This window comes from Acomys minous (genome assembly GCF_964271855.1).
Source record: "Acomys minous genome assembly, chromosome: 6".
NCBI classification, from domain to species: domain Eukaryota; kingdom Metazoa; phylum Chordata; class Mammalia; order Rodentia; family Muridae; genus Acomys; species Acomys minous.
Genome location: NC_140487.1, coordinates 75,860,501 through 75,877,613, shown reverse-complemented (window position 1 = coordinate 75,877,613; position 17,113 = coordinate 75,860,501). Strand labels below are relative to the sequence as shown.

General features: G+C 45.0%; 1 protein-coding gene and 1 long non-coding RNA gene across 2 annotated transcripts in view; one reads left to right on the top strand and one right to left on the bottom strand.

Annotated features, from left to right (window-relative positions):
* The window catches only part of LOC311600108, a 48,183-nt gene extending 39,985 nt beyond the window's left edge, over nucleotides 1-8,198 (bottom strand). Inside the window, exons 1-2 of the long non-coding RNA XR_014780146.1 lie at nucleotides 8,072-8,198; nucleotides 999-1,146 (exon numbers count right to left, since the gene is read on the bottom strand). This is a non-coding gene — a long non-coding RNA (uncharacterized lncRNA). The remainder of the gene's footprint in view (nucleotides 1-998; nucleotides 1,147-8,071) is intronic.
* A 55-nt stretch (nucleotides 8,199-8,253) lies between these two features.
* Nucleotides 8,254-17,113, top strand: part of MKLN1 (muskelin 1) — a 125,908-nt gene continuing 117,048 nt past the window's right edge. Inside the window, exon 1 of the mRNA XM_084786347.1 lies at nucleotides 8,254-8,423. Within this exon, the coding sequence (XP_084642473.1) occupies nucleotides 8,326-8,423 (98 nt within the window). The 5' untranslated portion in view covers nucleotides 8,254-8,325. The remainder of the gene's footprint in view (nucleotides 8,424-17,113) is intronic.

Genomic DNA, 17,113 nt, shown 5'->3' with positions numbered 1-17,113 from the left:
TTGAGGCTGACCTCCGGTTTTCGTATGCATGTGCACACACGTCAGTGCCCACCTGCTCTAAATGAAAACTTAGCAGGTGCTTGAAGATTGTCTTGATTTGATAAGAACTGTAGCTCTGATGGGTTCAAGGACAAGGGCAGCAGGCCGTTGGCCAGGAGCCCAGGTCAAGGATCTCTATTTTTTGCGGGGTGCCTGGGAGAGTTTCAGTTACTGGCTGTTTCTTTCTGAAGCGCTTTCCTTTTGGCCAGAGACTTTCTCACCTCCTTCACTCATGCCTCAAGGTCGCAGCCTGGACCAAAATGTTTCCAGAAAGAGCTAGGCACTTACAAGGAGGACTCTCTGCCAGGCCCTGCACTCCCAGTGTCTGTGGCTCCAAACAAACTCAGCAAACCAAGGAAGGGATAAAGTGGTCTCTGGAACCAAGAATTTTTAGAGGACTGGATGCCAGTGGGAAAGCAGACGCCTTCTGCCCCACTTCCCAGCAGCTGACACTGTGGCTGCTGCTGCTGCTGCTGCTGCTGCCCCCTCCTGGGAGAAGACAGACCTGAACTTCACACCTGAAGCCAACGTCTGGGTTCACCAGCAGCTTGGCCAAAGGCCCTGCTTGGGCAAAGGGCTGAAATACCTTTCTCTTAAGAAACAAACACACAACCCTAACTAAACCCTAACTAAACCTAGCCTGAGTAGGCTAACTAAACCTACTCAACAACAAGAAAATCACACCAGGCCTTTTTGCATTTCCTGTTCTTTTTTGATAGCCTTTTTGCTTAAAGCTATGGTTGCAGGCCTAGGGAGGGCAGAGGTGGTAGAAAGGGCTTGTGTAGTCTGTCTGAGGCCCAGAACCCCACCCCCAGCACTGGGGGGGGGGGGGGGGGAGACTCCATAACTGTTAGCTTTAGGAATATATCAAAGACTCCTCCTCTTAGCTCTCCGAACCTTGAGCCCTGTAGCAACGGTAAGGGTGTATGCACACATGGGATTTTGACAACAGACGGTACATATAAGCTTGGTGACCTTGATGGCTGAGCGTTCTCAGTCTAACTTGCTGGGCTGTTCTGAGAGTTGAGATACGATCAGTGGGGGGTGAGTCCACGCTTCCGGTCTCCCTGGGGACTCTCTTTAATATCGTGGCTTCTTTTCCTATTGCTGTAATTAAAAAAAAAGATAAAGTAATAAAACAAAAACTAACAAAATCAAAACAAAGGAGAAATGGTTCATTTTAGTTCGCAGTGCAAGGGTAAAATCCATCCTGTCAGAGAAGTTGAGGCAGCTGGTCACACTACCCCCCAACAGCCAGAAAGCCAAGAAGATGAGCGTTAGTGCTCAGCTCGCTTTATCGTTTTATCCAACTCAGTCTTCCTTACAGCTGAAAAGTGTCTTCTGCACCTGGCCAGATCACTTGGGGGTAAGAACACTTTTTTTATTATTATTAATTTATTCTTGTTACATCTCAATGGTTATCCCATCTCTTGTATCCTCACATTCTTCCCTCCCTCCCATTTTCCCCTTATTCCCCTCCCCTATGACTGTTCCTGAGGGGGATTGCCTCCCCCTGTATATGTTCATAGGGTATCAAGTCTCTTCTTGGTAGCCTGCTATCCTTCCTCTGAGTGCCACCAGGCCTCCGCATCCAGGGGACTTGGTCAAATATGAGGCACCAGAGTTCGTGTGAAAGTCATACTCCACTGTGGAGAATGTCCTGTCCGTTGGCTAGATCTGGGTAGGGGTTTAAAGTTTACCGCCTGTATTGTCCTTGGCTGGTGCCTTAGTTTGAGCAGGACCCCTAGGCCCAAATCTGCCTATAATAATGTTCTACTTGTAGGTTTCTAGGACCCTCTGGATCCTTCTACTTTGCTATTCTCCCATGCTTCTCTCATCTAGAGTCCCAATAGGATGTCCTCCCCTCTGTCTCGGTTTCCTGGTAAGTGAAGGCTTTCGTGGGACATGCCCCTTGGGCTAATATGCAGATATAAGTGAGTATATACCATTTGAGTCTTTCTGCTTCTGGGTTAACTCACTCATTATGATCATTTCTAGCTCAATCCATTTATCCACAAATTTCGAGAAATCCTTGTTTTTAATAGCTGAGTAGTATTCCGTAGTGTATATGTACCACAGTTTCTTTATCCATTCTTCTACTGAGGGACACTTAGGCTGTTTCCATGTTCTGGCTATTATGAATAAGGCTGCTATGAACATGGTTGAGCAAGTTTTCTTGTGTGCTGGAGCATCTTGTTGCTGTTTCAGAGCACCCAGGTTCAGTTCCCAGAATCCACAGAGTGACTCATAATCATCTGTCACCCCAGCTCCAGAGACCCAATCCCTTGGCCCCATAGGCTTATGATCATCTTAAACAGCAAAGTGCATGCATTCCGACGTCAAAAGTCCCTATAGCACAGTCCCACCCTTCCTAAGGCTGCAACCCTTTAATCCACTTCCTCACGCTGTGGTGACCCCAGCCATAAAATTATTTTCATGGCTACGTCCTAGCTGTAAATTTGCTACAGTTATGAAGCGTAATGTGAATGTCTGATATGCAGGATATGTGACATGCAACCCCTGGGCAAGGGGTCATGGTCCACAGGTTGAGAACTGCCACCATGGCCAGTAACAATCCCCACATCTCTTAACTGCGAGCTCCTATAAAAGACACAAGTTAAGTACTTCCAACATAAAATGGCACAGAGTCAACATCCCCATTCCAAAAAGTAAGAATGGGCCACAGAAAAGAATGATTGGATCAAGACGAAAATCCAGCAGGGTGAACACCAATCCTACAGGGCTCCAAGTGGCCTTGGGTGGCCCCACTCCCTGGCTCTGTGGCCTCTCTCCTAGGCTGACTCCATTGACACCCCCACCCCCCCACCCCCGCCCTCGTCAGCTCTCCTTGGCAGACACCCCAGGGTCCTAGTGCCCTCCAGTGCCCCGAGGTTACCTTATAGCTTCATGCAGGGCCATTCGGTGCTTCCTTGTAGTGACCCTGACTTGGCCACATATTTCCAGGCCTGGGTGGCTCTTTGTCACTGAGGATCAGACAGACTCAACTCCATGGCTGTTTCTACGTTTGCATTTTTAATGTTTCTAAAACCATGTGCCAATGTAGATGCTGCTGCTAAATTCTTTTGCGGTGGGCTTTTAAGAGATAATTAAGTATGGAGGGCTTCACCTTTATAAATGGGGTCAGTACTCCTTTTTTTTCCTTTTTTTTTTTTAACTTTTTTCATAGTGTACCATTACAGGATATCATAGGACTTTGTATGACTTAGTTCATCCAAAACACTAAAGTTTAATGAAGTTAGCAAAGACAAAGAAGCTAGACATATATTTTTAAGTCAGTTATTGTTAACTTGAGTAGACCTTAGGAATTTATAAATTTTATTTATCAAATATGATTTAATTTATTAAATGTGTTTGTTTTGTTTTTTGTTTGTTTGCTTTTGTTTTTTTGTTTTTGTTTTTGTTTGTTTGTTTGTTTGTTTTTGAGACAGGGTTTTCTCTGTGTAGCCTTGTCCTGGACTCACTTTGTAGACCTGGCTGGCCTCAAACTCAAGGAGATCCACCAGCTTCTGCCTCCCGAATGCTGGGATTAAAAGTGTGTGTCACCACGCCTGGCTTTAAATGTGTCTTTTACCTAAATTTTTAGGAGAAAAATCATCATTTAGAAATCCATATTAATCCAAAATATTTTGGAAACCTGTTATTTCCTTAGTTTAAAAAGGAAATAACAAGAATTGGCTTTAAGTTACATATAAGCATGCAGTAGCCTACTAAAATTTCCCCACAAGATTTTCATTTCCCTTAATGTTACAATGTGTCACAACATTATATTAAACGCTATAACACTAGATTTCCTTTTTTAAAAAGTTATTTATTTAGTTAGTCATTTTACATCCCAATCATAGACACGCCCTCCTCCCACTCCCTCCCCTGGGGTTGGCACTCTTATAAAAAGGGTGGGAGGGAACTAGTTAGGCTCCTTTCCCCTTCTCTTCCATTATGCTATGATGCGACACTTCTCCCCTCCAAAGGACATAAGCTATCCTAGAAGCAGAAAGACAGGCTGTCGCTAAACACAAAACTTGGTGGCCTCTTGATTTTGGACCGCCAGTGTCTGAAACTGTGAGAAATGAATTTCTTTTCTTTATAAATTAATCCCTTCTCAAGTGTTTTGTCATGGCAGCGTATAACCTACCAAGCCTAACAACTATGAAATCCTCAACTTCACAAAAAGGAAGTGCCTTTTGCCCTCAGCCGATTGGTCCTTTGCATAAACACAGACTCGGCTGTGTTTGATCGGCTTTGTATTTCTCGTGGCCTTTATTACTATTACTTGGCTACACTGGATATTTGAATAGTGCTCCATAGTTGAATAAATTCATTCCCGATTCACGTGGGAAGAATTACGATGAAACAGAGTGAGCTCTTGACCCAAAGAGAGCCTGTGTGCATCTCGAGGTGGCTGCATTTCTGTGGGTAAAGCATCGCATCACTCAAGGATCCAGGCTTTGCCTGGACTTTTTTTATTTTTATTTTTTAAAGCCAGTCTTTTCCAGTGGTTGCTTCTTCCTCAATATATAGACAGGAGCTCAAATATTACCTCTGTAAGGAGAGCCAATGTAAAAACTACTCTGGATTAGTCTCTTTTTAGCCTTTAACTCAGACTGAGATTACCTAGGTGACTTATTATAAGTGTTGGCCTCACAGAGACTGTGAGCTTCATGGGTAGAGCTTGTCCTGCTCCTCTGCTCATCACTGTCTCCCTAGCACCTGGGGATGTGGGGCGGTGGGCAGAGGGGATAGGGCAGCGTCACAGCTCCTCTCAGTATGTCTGCCTCGCAGTGAGGGAGGAAGAGAGTGGCCTTCACAACCCCCAACATTATGAGCTACCCACCCTGTGTGAGAAGTATTCGAATGTATTACGAAGGCCTCTGGGGGACAAGGAGACTGGGTCACTGGCACTGTGTGCTGCCATCGCACTGTTGGTCCCTGAAAAATGAAGAGCCTCATGCTCTGTGATGGTTTATAATAGGCCCCATCGGTGCAGGGTGACTGCTGGCAGTTCCAGGCCTTCCATGTGCATCTCTGGAACCCCCCCCCCCCCAGTCACCTAAAGTCATGCCTCAAAGGCAGAGGAGAGTAAAGATGGATGCCTAGAAGTCTAGCTTGTCAGCAATCACCTGCGGAGTCTGCAGTTTCTTGAGTCCCCACTTCTTCTACACAGTTTGGGCTCATTATCAATACATCTGACTGTGTTTCTACTAACACGGGGATACTTTACATTTTTGTGAACTTTGTGTTATAGGACACCGTGCTTTCCTAGTTCTCTGTGCTGTGCTTGGCAACCATACCTAAGGGACACATATGCACAGCGTTTAAGTGAAACTCTTTCAGTACAATTTATTTGTCCTTCAGTAAGCACTTACTGAGCACATACTACAAATCAGGCGCCCAGTGCACGGAGACTCCAGTACACAGCGACATGGCTCCTACCACCACGGCAGTTCTCTTACAGCACAGAGAAACACAAAGGAGATAGAAACGTATTGTGATGACTGTTAGGCTACGGAGGGGGAACTCAGGGGATTGAGGGAAATGAAAGAACATGTCAAGTCATCTTAAAATAGGTGATGAGGAAAGATTTTCCGGGGATAAAATGGCCTGAAGAACCAGCCAGGTAAAATGTGGGGTGGGAGCTAGCCCAGGGCAGGGATAGCCTGGGGACAGACAGGATGCAGGCCACAGGAAGGAGCAATTGGGAGTGTTTGTTTACTGCCCGGGTGGGTAGTGGGTTGGGGGGGGGGGGAGAGGTGCGTAAAAGAAAGCAGAAAAAGGAGAGAGCGAGCACATGCTGGAGGGCTGAGGAAGGGCCGGTTGTTAAGCCATTTATAATGGACGGGAATAGAAAGCCACAGATGATCTAAGGGTGGCAGTCCCAGTCCCCAAGAGAAGCAGAGGCAACCGGCACTCTGCAAACTCCAGTCAGGTTTCCACAGTAAGATCCTGACTTGAAAACAATGAGCCCCCCCCCCACTTCCTGCCCCCCAAACAGAAAAAAAGTTACAGTGAAAGTTTAACACTTAGAAGAACTGATTTAGGGCTGGAGAGATGGCTCAGAGGTTAAGAACGCCGCTTGCTCTTCCAAAGGTCCTGAGTTCAATTCCCAGCAACCACATGGTGGTTCACAACCATCTGTAATGTGATCTGATGATGCCCTCTTCTAGCCTGCAGGTGTACATGTGTAGAAGAACACTCTACACATAATAAATAAAAAAAAAAAAAAAAAAAAAAAAGAAGAACTGATTTAAAAGTGCATGGCGGTGGGGTGGGGGCAGGGGGCCAGGAGAAGGCCACAGGGCCTTGGACCTACAGGAACCATAGGTCAGTGGGGAGAGCTGAGGAGGTGGCCTTCCCCAGGGAAGAACACACCGATTGGCTGTCCAGTGCCAGTGGTCACACCTGAAAACGTACACAAAGGTCGCATTATCTGGACTCAACAGGTTATATTTTGGAATAAATATTTTTATATAAGAACATATATGCAGTAACAATTAATGGAAAAAGTGGCCATGAATTTGAAGAGGTTTGGAGGGAGAAAAGAGAAAGGAGATATGTAATTAAATCATAATCTCAATAAGAATAATTGGGTTACACTTGCTTTTCCACGAAGTTTGATCAGGAACTATATAATTCCATGCTTGGAAAAAAAAATTTTTTTTTAAAAAGGACTTATTAAGAGTGAGGTAAGAAGAGGCATTAGCAATGTGTGAGTCCTCAAACTAACTGGGGAGAATCCCCAACATTTCCTCTCCCTTTAGAGAGAACCTTTTCCTCCAAGATAATTTCTCAGAGGTAGCTAATCACCTCCAGTTTGGGGACTTCTCCAGCGGAAGTCACTGGGGTTAGAGCCCTCAGGGGCTCATGGCCTTTCCCAGCCAAGCCTGCCCCTTAAAGCTCATGCAACCTTAGAGAGGGGGTGGGGGTGGGAGTGGGGTGAGGAGGTGGGGGGTGGTATGGGGAGGGGTATACTCACGGCCTAGCTGACTAAAGCTTCCCCAGTGCAGAGGGAGCCAACAAAGAATTGGAAAGAGCTGATTGATTGATGAGCAAGTTAGTGATCATAACCATTGGTTCACCCGATCATTTATTGAGAAACTCTTGGCTGGAGTCTTTCCGTGGTACTAGCCAAACTTCAGGGAGCCCGACCTCTGAGGCAAGGAGTGACAGTTTTTGGCTAAGCGAGGAAATGAATATTTATAACCCTGCCGGACAGGTACCAGAAAGGAGCTCTCTCGAAGGCTGCCACACAGTTAGCCCAGGTGTTCCGTTTGTGATTAGAAGCTGGGGTGACGCCCGCCTGGCTTTCTGAACTGTGTGTGTTGGGGGAGGGGGTACATTCCGTAGTCCATCCGAAGAGGACACGGCCTTTTCTAAAGCATCTCTTTCTCTCTTTCCAAACATTTGGGCTAAATTTATGTTAAAATTAAAAAGCAAGTCGGGCATGGTGGCACACGCCTCTAAACCCAGCACTCAGGAGGCAGAGGTGGGTGGATCTCTGTGAGTTCGAGGCCAGCCTGGTCTATAGCACTATGGAGTTCCAGGACAGCCAGGGCTATTTAAAAAAAAAAAAAGCAGCAGATTCACCAACTGACACAATTGACATTTTCCTGATATGTGAGTGAATGTCATTTCTGAGTAAACCGATGCCACAAGAATATTAGTAGGCGAGGCCTCGCAAGAAACGTTAACGACGAAGGACATTGGAGACTGAAAGCGAACACACACTAGCTTTTTCCCTTTCTTGCCTCCACCTGACCCCCTGACCACAGTGACAAGGACATTTTTACCCCAGGACAACTCCAGAGACAAAGGCCATACATTATTACTGCGCTTCAATTCTCCTCGCTGCTGTTTTCCTTAAAGGATTTATAAAGCGGCTAGGATGGTGCTTTTCAAAGTCGCATAGGTAGCCCCTTCTCAAGCCGATGTAATTTTCCCTTCTTGTTCTGTAACTAAGATCCCCCCCTCCCCCGCCATCCCCCCTACATGATAGGCTTTGTCTTTACCTGCGCGCTTGTAAGAAAAAGTCCTCTGTGCCACTCCTCCTCCACGCTCACAGAAAAGCCTCCTCGGGTGGGTCAGTTAGAAAAGGACAGCGTGGGAAACCTCAGGAAGCGGCCTCCGGGAGCAGCCAGCCCCGGCCCTGGCGGTTGGGCTCACGGCGCGGCCCCTTTAAGAGCAGGCCACGTCCCCGCCCTCCTCCTCCTCCTCCTTCTCCTCCTGGCGGCGGGGCTGGCGGTCGGCGGCGGCCGCTACGGTGCTGACAAGATGGCGGCTGGCGGGGCTGTTGCTGCGGCGCCGGAGTGCCGGCTTCTGCCCTACGCGCTGCACAAGTGGAGCTCCTTCTCCTCCACCTACCTTCCCGAGTAAGTGCGGGGCCCCGCGCTCGAGCTGTCGGCGCCGCTCGGCGGGAGCGCGGCCCGGCCGAGCGTGCGGACGAGGGGGAGCGGAGCCGAGAGGCCCAGGCGGGGCCTGTGAGGGGAACGCGCGGCCTCCTCCGGGGCGTCTCGGTGCGGCCGCGGCCTCCGGGAGCTCCGGCATGGCGGGCCGCGGCCAGCGGGAGGGCCCCCGGGGCGAGCTCCGGGCGGCGGCGAGGCAGGGCCTGCGCCGCGGGGGTTGAGGCGGAGCGGGGCGCGGGGTCCGGCCTCGGGCGAGCCGCCCCCGCCGTCTGGGGTGGTCGGGGCGTCGGGGGCCCGGACCGTCCACGACCGCTCGCTGGGATTTGCAGCCTCGGAGTTCCTTGGGCGCGTATCAGAAGTGCTCAGCCCCGCAGGAGCCGCGGGAGGCGAAGTTGGGGGGAGCCCATCTTCATCCTGGCGAGAACTTGGAGGACTGGCGAAGGGGCGTCTTGGCTTTGGGGGGTTGGAAGTTCTGAAAAAGATCGGGGAGGCAGGCAGGTCTAGGGGAGCGCCGCTCGCCCTGGCGAACCAGCGTCTCAGCAGGGATGGCTTTATGAACAAAACAAGTAGCCGGTGCAGTTTTGTGTTGCTGTACGAATAAAAACGACCACAGCCCCGGAGCGTACGGAACAATGATTGTTCTCCATTTGTGTTTTTAAAAATTCCTCGCGTTCGTTCAGATTTGATTTCTCAAGTCACTCGGGACTCTCCCAAGTGAAGCTTGCGGCCAGAAGATTCTCCCTTGACTGCCAACCCGCCCTCCTATTCAGCAGGTCAAGGGTTGGCACTGAAGGGCTGACCTGTGGTCTGATCTGGCCGGTTGTGGCCTGTTGATGGCTAGTCCATGGCCACATCCCCTGATTGATGTTGGAACCCAACTTTTAATGTGAGGGTGAGCTGGATAAACACGGGCCTTCAGCTGAAGTTCACGTGCGGCTGTATGTTCGTGAACCACTGTCTGTTTTTGTTTTTGTTTTTGGCTTTTTAGTTTGTTTTGAGTAACTCCTCTTTGAATCTGAAGCGATTGAACATTCCTTGTGTGTAGGTTAGACTTGTTGGAGTCACTACCTCGAATGACGTTCACCCCCCCCCCCCCGCCCCGCTCCCCCTCGTCCTGCCCCCGCGTCCTGCCCCTGCGTCCCCCCAACCCCACCCCCGTCTTGATTTAAACTACTTACAGTTTAGGTTGTCCATCTTTCCTTTAAACTTCTGGTGTAGGCACGGGGCTTGGATATCCCAAATCGCATTTGAGTGACCTGTTGTGTGGGTGTGTTAAGGAGGAAGGAATTTCTAAAAGGAGCTGACCCGGTGGGACAGTGGCTTTAACCAGACTCTGGTTTGGGGTGGGCGGAATCTGCTGCTGCAGTTAGAATGTGACTGGGAGAAAAAGCCATAGCTACAGGTTTCCTATGGCCGTCGAGAAAATAGCATGTGATATGTGTACATAGCTTGTCCTTGCACTTGGGGTATCTTGTTTAATCCCAGTGGTATTTCAAAATATGTTTTTTTATTTTAAAATTTCAATTCAAAAATGTAGTTTTTATTTTTAAAGCACTTTAGAGTTCAGTAATCTGAAGTTTTTCCTTTGAAGGAGAGTAGTTGAGTGTAGCAGCTTGAGTTTGAGACTCTTGTCAGGCAGGTTGGTGAGTGTGTCTGCTTAAATTGTAAGATTCCTGGTTCTGAACTTATGTCCTCAAGTATGGATGTTATAACTTTGCGTGACAGGAAGTTTAAGAAAGGTATTGACTTTTAAAAACTTGTGTGTGTGTTTAAAACTACCTCTAATGGGGTGAAACAGTGAAAAGCATTATGTAATGTCTGTCTTATGCAGGTGTGATGATTTTGTTGTTGTTGAAATTGTACAGCAAACAAACAGCAAATATTTATTGACAGAAATCTAGGCATTTTGGGGTGGTGGTAATAATTACAAAAAATGGTGAAACTTAATGCCTTTCACATGCTGATCTTTATTATGAATGCTTCAAGTGTTTTAACTCATTTAATCCTTACCAGTCTTTTAAAGAATCCCAAAAAGCTGGTCCTGGCCTGGTAGGAGACGCCTGTGACACCAGCACTTAGGGAGCAGACGCAGAGATTCAAGTGTAAGGTCATCCTCAGCTGCACAGTAAAGTAAGGTCAGCCTGGGCTGTTACCCCTGCCCCAAATCTCCGTTTTCCCATGAGGAAACAGGCTTGGAGAGGTTCGAATTTGCCTGTGGTCATCCACCTAGGTGAGGCCAGAGTTGAATCCAGAGGATCTGCGCCACAGTGTGCTCTCTTTACTGCGTCTGCCCAGGTGTTTGCATAAGAATTCAGAGCTTGGAAGGAACTCTGTTAAAGGCATGTGTGTTTTCCTTGTTTAAAGACATGGAAAGTGCTGGGGAGATGACTCAGTTAAGAATGTCTCCTGTACACGCTTGAGGACCTGAGTGCTGTCCTAGCAGCGGTAGCCGGTATGGCGCACCTGCCACCCTGATGCTCTTGGTGGGGTAGAGACTGGGGATCCCTGGGGCTAACTGGGTACCAGTGAGAGACCCTGTCTAGAAGGAACAAGGTGGCGGATGATAGAGTAGGACACACCCTCTGGCCTCTCTGGCTTTCCCTAGCATACTACATGTCCTAATCTGTACCCATAGACACTCATATACCACATAGCATAGCCCCCCCACCCCCAAGTCTTAAACTTATCTGTATTTTACTTTTTTTCTGAAAGTTACACCTAATTTTGGAATTACATAAATTTTGGAATTTGAGAGGTACATGATAGTTCATAGAATTGAGCACACTAACTGTAAACACATTTTATCCATCTCTGACCCCATTCATTCTCAGATATTTGTTGTTGAACATTGTAATGAATTTGGTTATAGTTTATTGAGTACTTGTGTTGGTGAGATGCATTTTTCATATAGTTTTGTTTAATTTTAAGCACAAACCTGCAGATGAGGAAGCTGAGATCAATGTGTAAGATATCTGCTCACCTCATACAGCTTTCCAGAGGCATGGCGAGTTCTTGTTTAAAACCACTACCCATGACCCTACCAAGAGCAAGCAGTTACTAAGTATCTTCTATTCCTAGATTTCCTCTTCACTCCAAACAGAAACATGAATACAATATAACATTTTACAGCTGGAGAACCTGCGCTTTAGAGGGGTTAACTTTCTTAGGCCTGGGAGTTGAAAGCATCGGGGGAGAGTGGGCTCTGGCCCTGGGCTTTCTGACTGTCCTGGACAAGCTCCTGCTGCCTCTTCAGTGTATGATGTCACTGCTCTAAGTTAGAAGTGGGAGGCATTTTATCTTGATATCTGTGGGTTTGCTGTGAAACACTGGTTTACATCTTTGGTAATTCTGCTGATGGGGAATGATTCTCAATTTTTATTATTGAATGAATTAAATAATTTTAATAGTAAGTAGCATTTGATTAGGATAGGTGAATTTATTTCAACTCAACTAATTAAAAAAAAATCACATTTAAAAAATAAGTAGGTGCTTTGTTCTCATTGCAAAAATGCCCAAAGCTTATAATCAGAATACTTTCTAAACATCCACAGAAACAAATGTAACTACGTTGATGCCCCATGCAGTGATTGCTAGCCATCCTTTAGATGTGTCTGCTTATCGCCTGCAGCTCAGTGTTTCATGTCTTCTCTTCGGTCTTTAGTGTACTAAGCATAAGTGAGTTTCTCTGATTTGAAAACCTATTTGTTCTGAGACAGGTGTTTTTGAGTGCCTATGTTTTGGATTTTTAAGCGTATGGATTTAGGGACATTTTGGACTTTTAATTTCTATATTAGAGAGATTCTTAGTCATTAAAGTCCAAAACCTAAAACAGCTCCAAAACCAGAGCTAGTCTGTCCCAATCATTTTGGCTAAGGGATGCTCAGTCCATATAATAGACTTTTTCTTAGTAGATTAGATACCTTTTTTCCCCTTTTAATTCACATGCACGGATACATTTATATACTAGGGAATGGTTTTTAGTTACTTCTGAGTTCCTGTGTGTTGAGTGGCTGGATTGAAGGTATTGGTTTATGCTCTTTCTGATCTCTGTAGACTGCTGAATCCTAAGCTAATTTATTAATCATTCTTGGTATTTTAGAAACATTTTTTTTGGTAATTATTTGTTTTTGTTTTGTTTTGTTTTGAGTTAGGGTCTCACTATGTCACTCTGTCTGTCCTGGAACTCACTATATAGTTCAGGCTGGCCTCCTGCCTCTGCTTCCTGAGTGTTGATACTAAAGGCTGGCACATCCAGCTCAGTTTCATTTGTTGTCTGAAACAAGGTCTCCCTCTATAGCCCAGGCTGGCCTAGAATTTACTATGTAATCCAGGCTAACCTTCAACTTAAGCCAACCTTCTTTCCTTAGCCTTGCACTTGGGGGCAGAGGCAGGTGGATCTCTGTGAGTTTGAGGCCAGTTACAGGCACATAGTGAGATCCTGTCTAGGAAAAAAATTGGTAGAGGAACAAATGACTCTAATATTTGCATTAGCTTTTTGGGCCTGATACAGGGAGTTCTTGATGTTTTATATGCAGATAATATGTATTGCAATGCTTTATAACCGTCTCTCTTGTTTTTCAGTCATTCAGAGATTACCTTTGGAAATGAGAGATTTTCTGTTTTCTGTTTGTTTGTTTTTTATTTTTTCTATTTTGGTCACATTTTTACTGATGATGATGTGTGTGTGCGCATGTGTCACAATGTGTTTGTGGCAATCAGGACAACTTGGGGCAGTTCTGCCCATTTGCCATGTGAGTCTTGGGTATTATATGCAGGTCATCAGGCTTGTGGGCCTGTATTTTACTGCTGAGCTATTTTGATGGTTTAGAAGTGAGAGGTGTAGATTTTAATGTATATAGAATGTTTCAAAGAAAGCAGTTAAGATCTCTGATTATTGCTTGTTGTTAAATCTGTGATAAAGGCCTTTAGAAAAGAACATTCATGGAACTGATCTGTCTATTTAGGCTAGTATAGGACATTGACATCTGCGTTATCTTTGTGGCTCTTGGTGGCAAGCACCTTTCCCTGCTGAGCTGTCTCCCCTCCCCTCCTCACAGTTTTCTTTTTGAGCCAGGGTCTTATTGATTAGGGTAGGCTAGCTGGCCAGTGAGCTGCTGGGCTTTCCCTCCCTGTGCCCCTCCAGTGCTGCCACATCTGCTCTCCATGTGCATGCTGGGATCTGGGCCTGAGAAATTCCTTGTGCTTATGTAGCAGCAGCTCAGCATCTCCCCAGCCTCAAAAAAATTAAAAAAAAAAAATAATAGGGTTGGGTTTTTTTTTTTACATTTATTTATGCTTTCTTTATTTCAGGGTTTAATAGTTTCTATGTTTTCTTTTTGTCAATTTTATTGCTATTTTCTTTTTAATGGTATTATAAGTTGAATTGTCTTCTTTAAAGAAGAAATGATTAGGGGCTGTAGCGATGGCTCAGTGGTTAAGAACGCTCATTGCTCTTCCAGTGGACTCAGGGTCAGTCTCCAACACCCACATAGTGGCTCTTGTATGTAACACCTTCTTCTGGCCTGTGTGGCCACTCATTCTCATAGACAAAGGCACATACAAACATACATACAATGAAAGACATTTAAACTAAGTAAATATAAAATTCATGAAATTTATTCTTTGATAATTCACATATGTACATGATGATTCTGATAACCCTCATCACCCTCTTAGAAGTTTCTTTCCCACATTATGTCTTTTTTTGTATTGCCCTGTGGCCCTCTAATGTGGTAGTTTTTGTTTGTAATATTGGTGTATTTTGGGAAAGTAGTTTTTCTCATCAGTTCTCTTTGGGATAATACTCTTAGAAAGATCACTTGTATATAAACTTCTTGACTGATGAGTGTTTGTAGAGTCCTTCAAGTCAAATAATTGTTTATAGGCTGCTAAATATATTTATCCTACAGGTAAAAGAATGCAGTTTATTTAAATAGGTTTATGTCATAAAATAAATGTTACCCATTAAAATTTTCCATCATTGAAAATATGCAGAAAGGAAAGTGTCTTGGTTAGGGTTTTATTACTGTGAAGAGACATGTTGATCATGGCAACTCTTATAAAAGAAAACATGTAATTGGAGTTGCCTTGCAGTTCAGAGGGTCAGTCTGTTATCATCATGGCGGGAAGCATGACAGTGTGCAAGCAGACGTGGTGCTGGAGAAGGAGCTGAGAGTCCTACGTCTTGATCCTCAGGCAGCAGGAAGAGAGAGAGAGAGAGTGCCACACTGGGCTTAGCTGGAGCATAGAAGACCACAAAGCCACCCCAGCAGTGGCACACTTCCTTCCAGCAAGGCCACACCTCCTAATAGTGCCACCTGCCAGGCATTCACACACAGCAGTCAGGGGGCCCATTCCTGTTACAGAAGGCCACTTTCATCTTCATATGGAATTGATCTGAATGGTCTGAAATCTTCCTCTCTGAAGTTGCTGAGATACCCTAGAATAATATATTTTGGATTGACAGGTAATGAGAATTGGAGAGTGAGTTCTCATGTATGTGTTGAAGACTGTGGGATTTTCTCTATGTATAGATTAGTAGCCCCTTAAGTTTAGGCATAAATTCTTTATCATTCAGCCATAACATTATCCAAATTTCACTTTCATTTCTTCTTTGGCTGTCCTGTCTGGACCACTGTGCCTAGCATTATTGCTTAATATTGAACATTGGGGATCCTTTAGTTACTTTCTTCTGTTTTGTTTTCTTTTTTCTTTTTCTTCTTCTTTTCTTTCTTTCTTTCTTTTTTTCTTTCTTTCTGTCTATTTATTTATGGCAAGGTCTCACTATCTAGCTTTGGCTGGCTAGCCTTTGTAGACCAGGCTGGCCTTAAACTCAGAGATCCACCTGTCTGTGGCTCCTGAGTGCTAGGATTAAAGGTAGGTTATCACACCAGGCTCCTTTAATAGGTTAACTTTTTAGCTTTTCTGCTCTTAGAGAGCATTCTCTGACTAATTTCATACCTTTGCTGAGATTAGTTTTATGGCTCAGCATTTTGATAAATTTTATGTATACTTGAAAATATTTTATTCTTTTACATACTATCTTCCTTGTATGTTTAGAAAGTTGAGTTTATGGATTATGCTGTTCAAATGTTCTGTATCTATTTAGGCTTTATTTTTAAATTGAGTTTCATTATTTTGTGTGTTTGCATGATGTATGTGCCATGGCCTGCATGGAGGTCAGGACAACTTTGTGGAAGCCACGCCCTCCTTGCACCTTTACATGGGTTCCTCAGGTCAGTAGGCTGGAACTGCAAATGGCTTTATTTTTGTTTAATAATTCTTTTTATTTTCTGTCCATGGGTGCTTTGCCTGTATGTACGTCTGTGAGAGGGTGTCAGATTCCCTGGAAGTGGAGTTAAAGGCAGTTGTGAGTTACCATGTAGGTGCTAGGAATTGAGCCTGTGCTCTTAACAATTGTGCTGTCTCTCTAGCCCCTATGTAAATGGCTTTAAATACTGGCCATCTTGTTGTCTTGATCCCCGCCCCGCCCCTTTAGAACATAGGTGATTGAACCCAGGTCCTTGTGTGTACTAGGCAAGTACTCTTTTCTTTTTTTCTTTCTTTGGGTTTTTGAGACAGGGTTTCTCTTGTAGTCCTGGCTGTCCTGGACTCACTTTATAGACCAGCTGGCCTCGAACTCACAGTGATCCACCTGCCTTTGCCTCCTGGGATTAAAGGTGTGTGCTACCGTGCCTAGTTGCATGTACTCTTTCATTAAGTTACATCTCCAGCTTTACTAGATTGTAGTTTTTTCTCTTTTTTTCATTACAGAGAGGTGTACCTAGGTAACGGTATGGTTTTTAAGTCTGCGCTTTTCCTTTCAGTTCTTTAAGAACCATGGGATTTGAAGTCATGTTACTAGGTGCATACAAGTGTAACCGCTTTATCTTTCTAGCAAACTGGGCTGTTACTCTTTAAAAAAATTTTTAATCTCTAATAATGACTTTGTGTTTCCTGCCTTTAAAATCTACTTGGTGTAGTTTCACCTGATTTATTTGAGCTACTTTTTGTTGCGTGTAACCTTTACTCAGGTTTTCTTGGTGGTGCTGGATGGAACCCAGCACCTCATGCATACTAGATACCCCCTGTCCAGCCCTCCTCTTACTGCGCATGGTTTATGTTTTCATAGATCTGCTTCTCTTTAACAACATACGGATTTTTTAAAAAGATTTATTTATTTATTATGTATACAGAGTTCTGCCTGCATGTACACCTACAGGCCAGAAGAGGACACCAGATCTCCTTATAGATGGTTGTGAGTCACCATGTGGTTGCTCGGAATTGAACACAGAACCTTTGGAAGAGCAGTCAGTGCTCTTAAGCTCTGAGCCATCTCTCCAGCCCAGCATACGGATTTTTCAAAATTAAATTCATTCATCCACTCATCCATTCATTCACTTGGGGGGGGGGAGTGGGAGAGAGTAATGTGTGGAGGTCAGAGGACAGACTTCAGAAGTTAGTTCTCTTCACCCACTGTGTAGATTCCAGGGGTTAAAATCAGGTCACCAGGCTTGGTGGCAAGTACCTTTACCCACCGAGCCAAGATCAGAAGGTTTTACTGTTAAATTATAGCTAGCTTAGATTTCTCTTTCTTCCTGCGTATTAAAGATATTGTATCGCACACCTTTCTGTGATTGCAGGCCTGTGTCATCTTA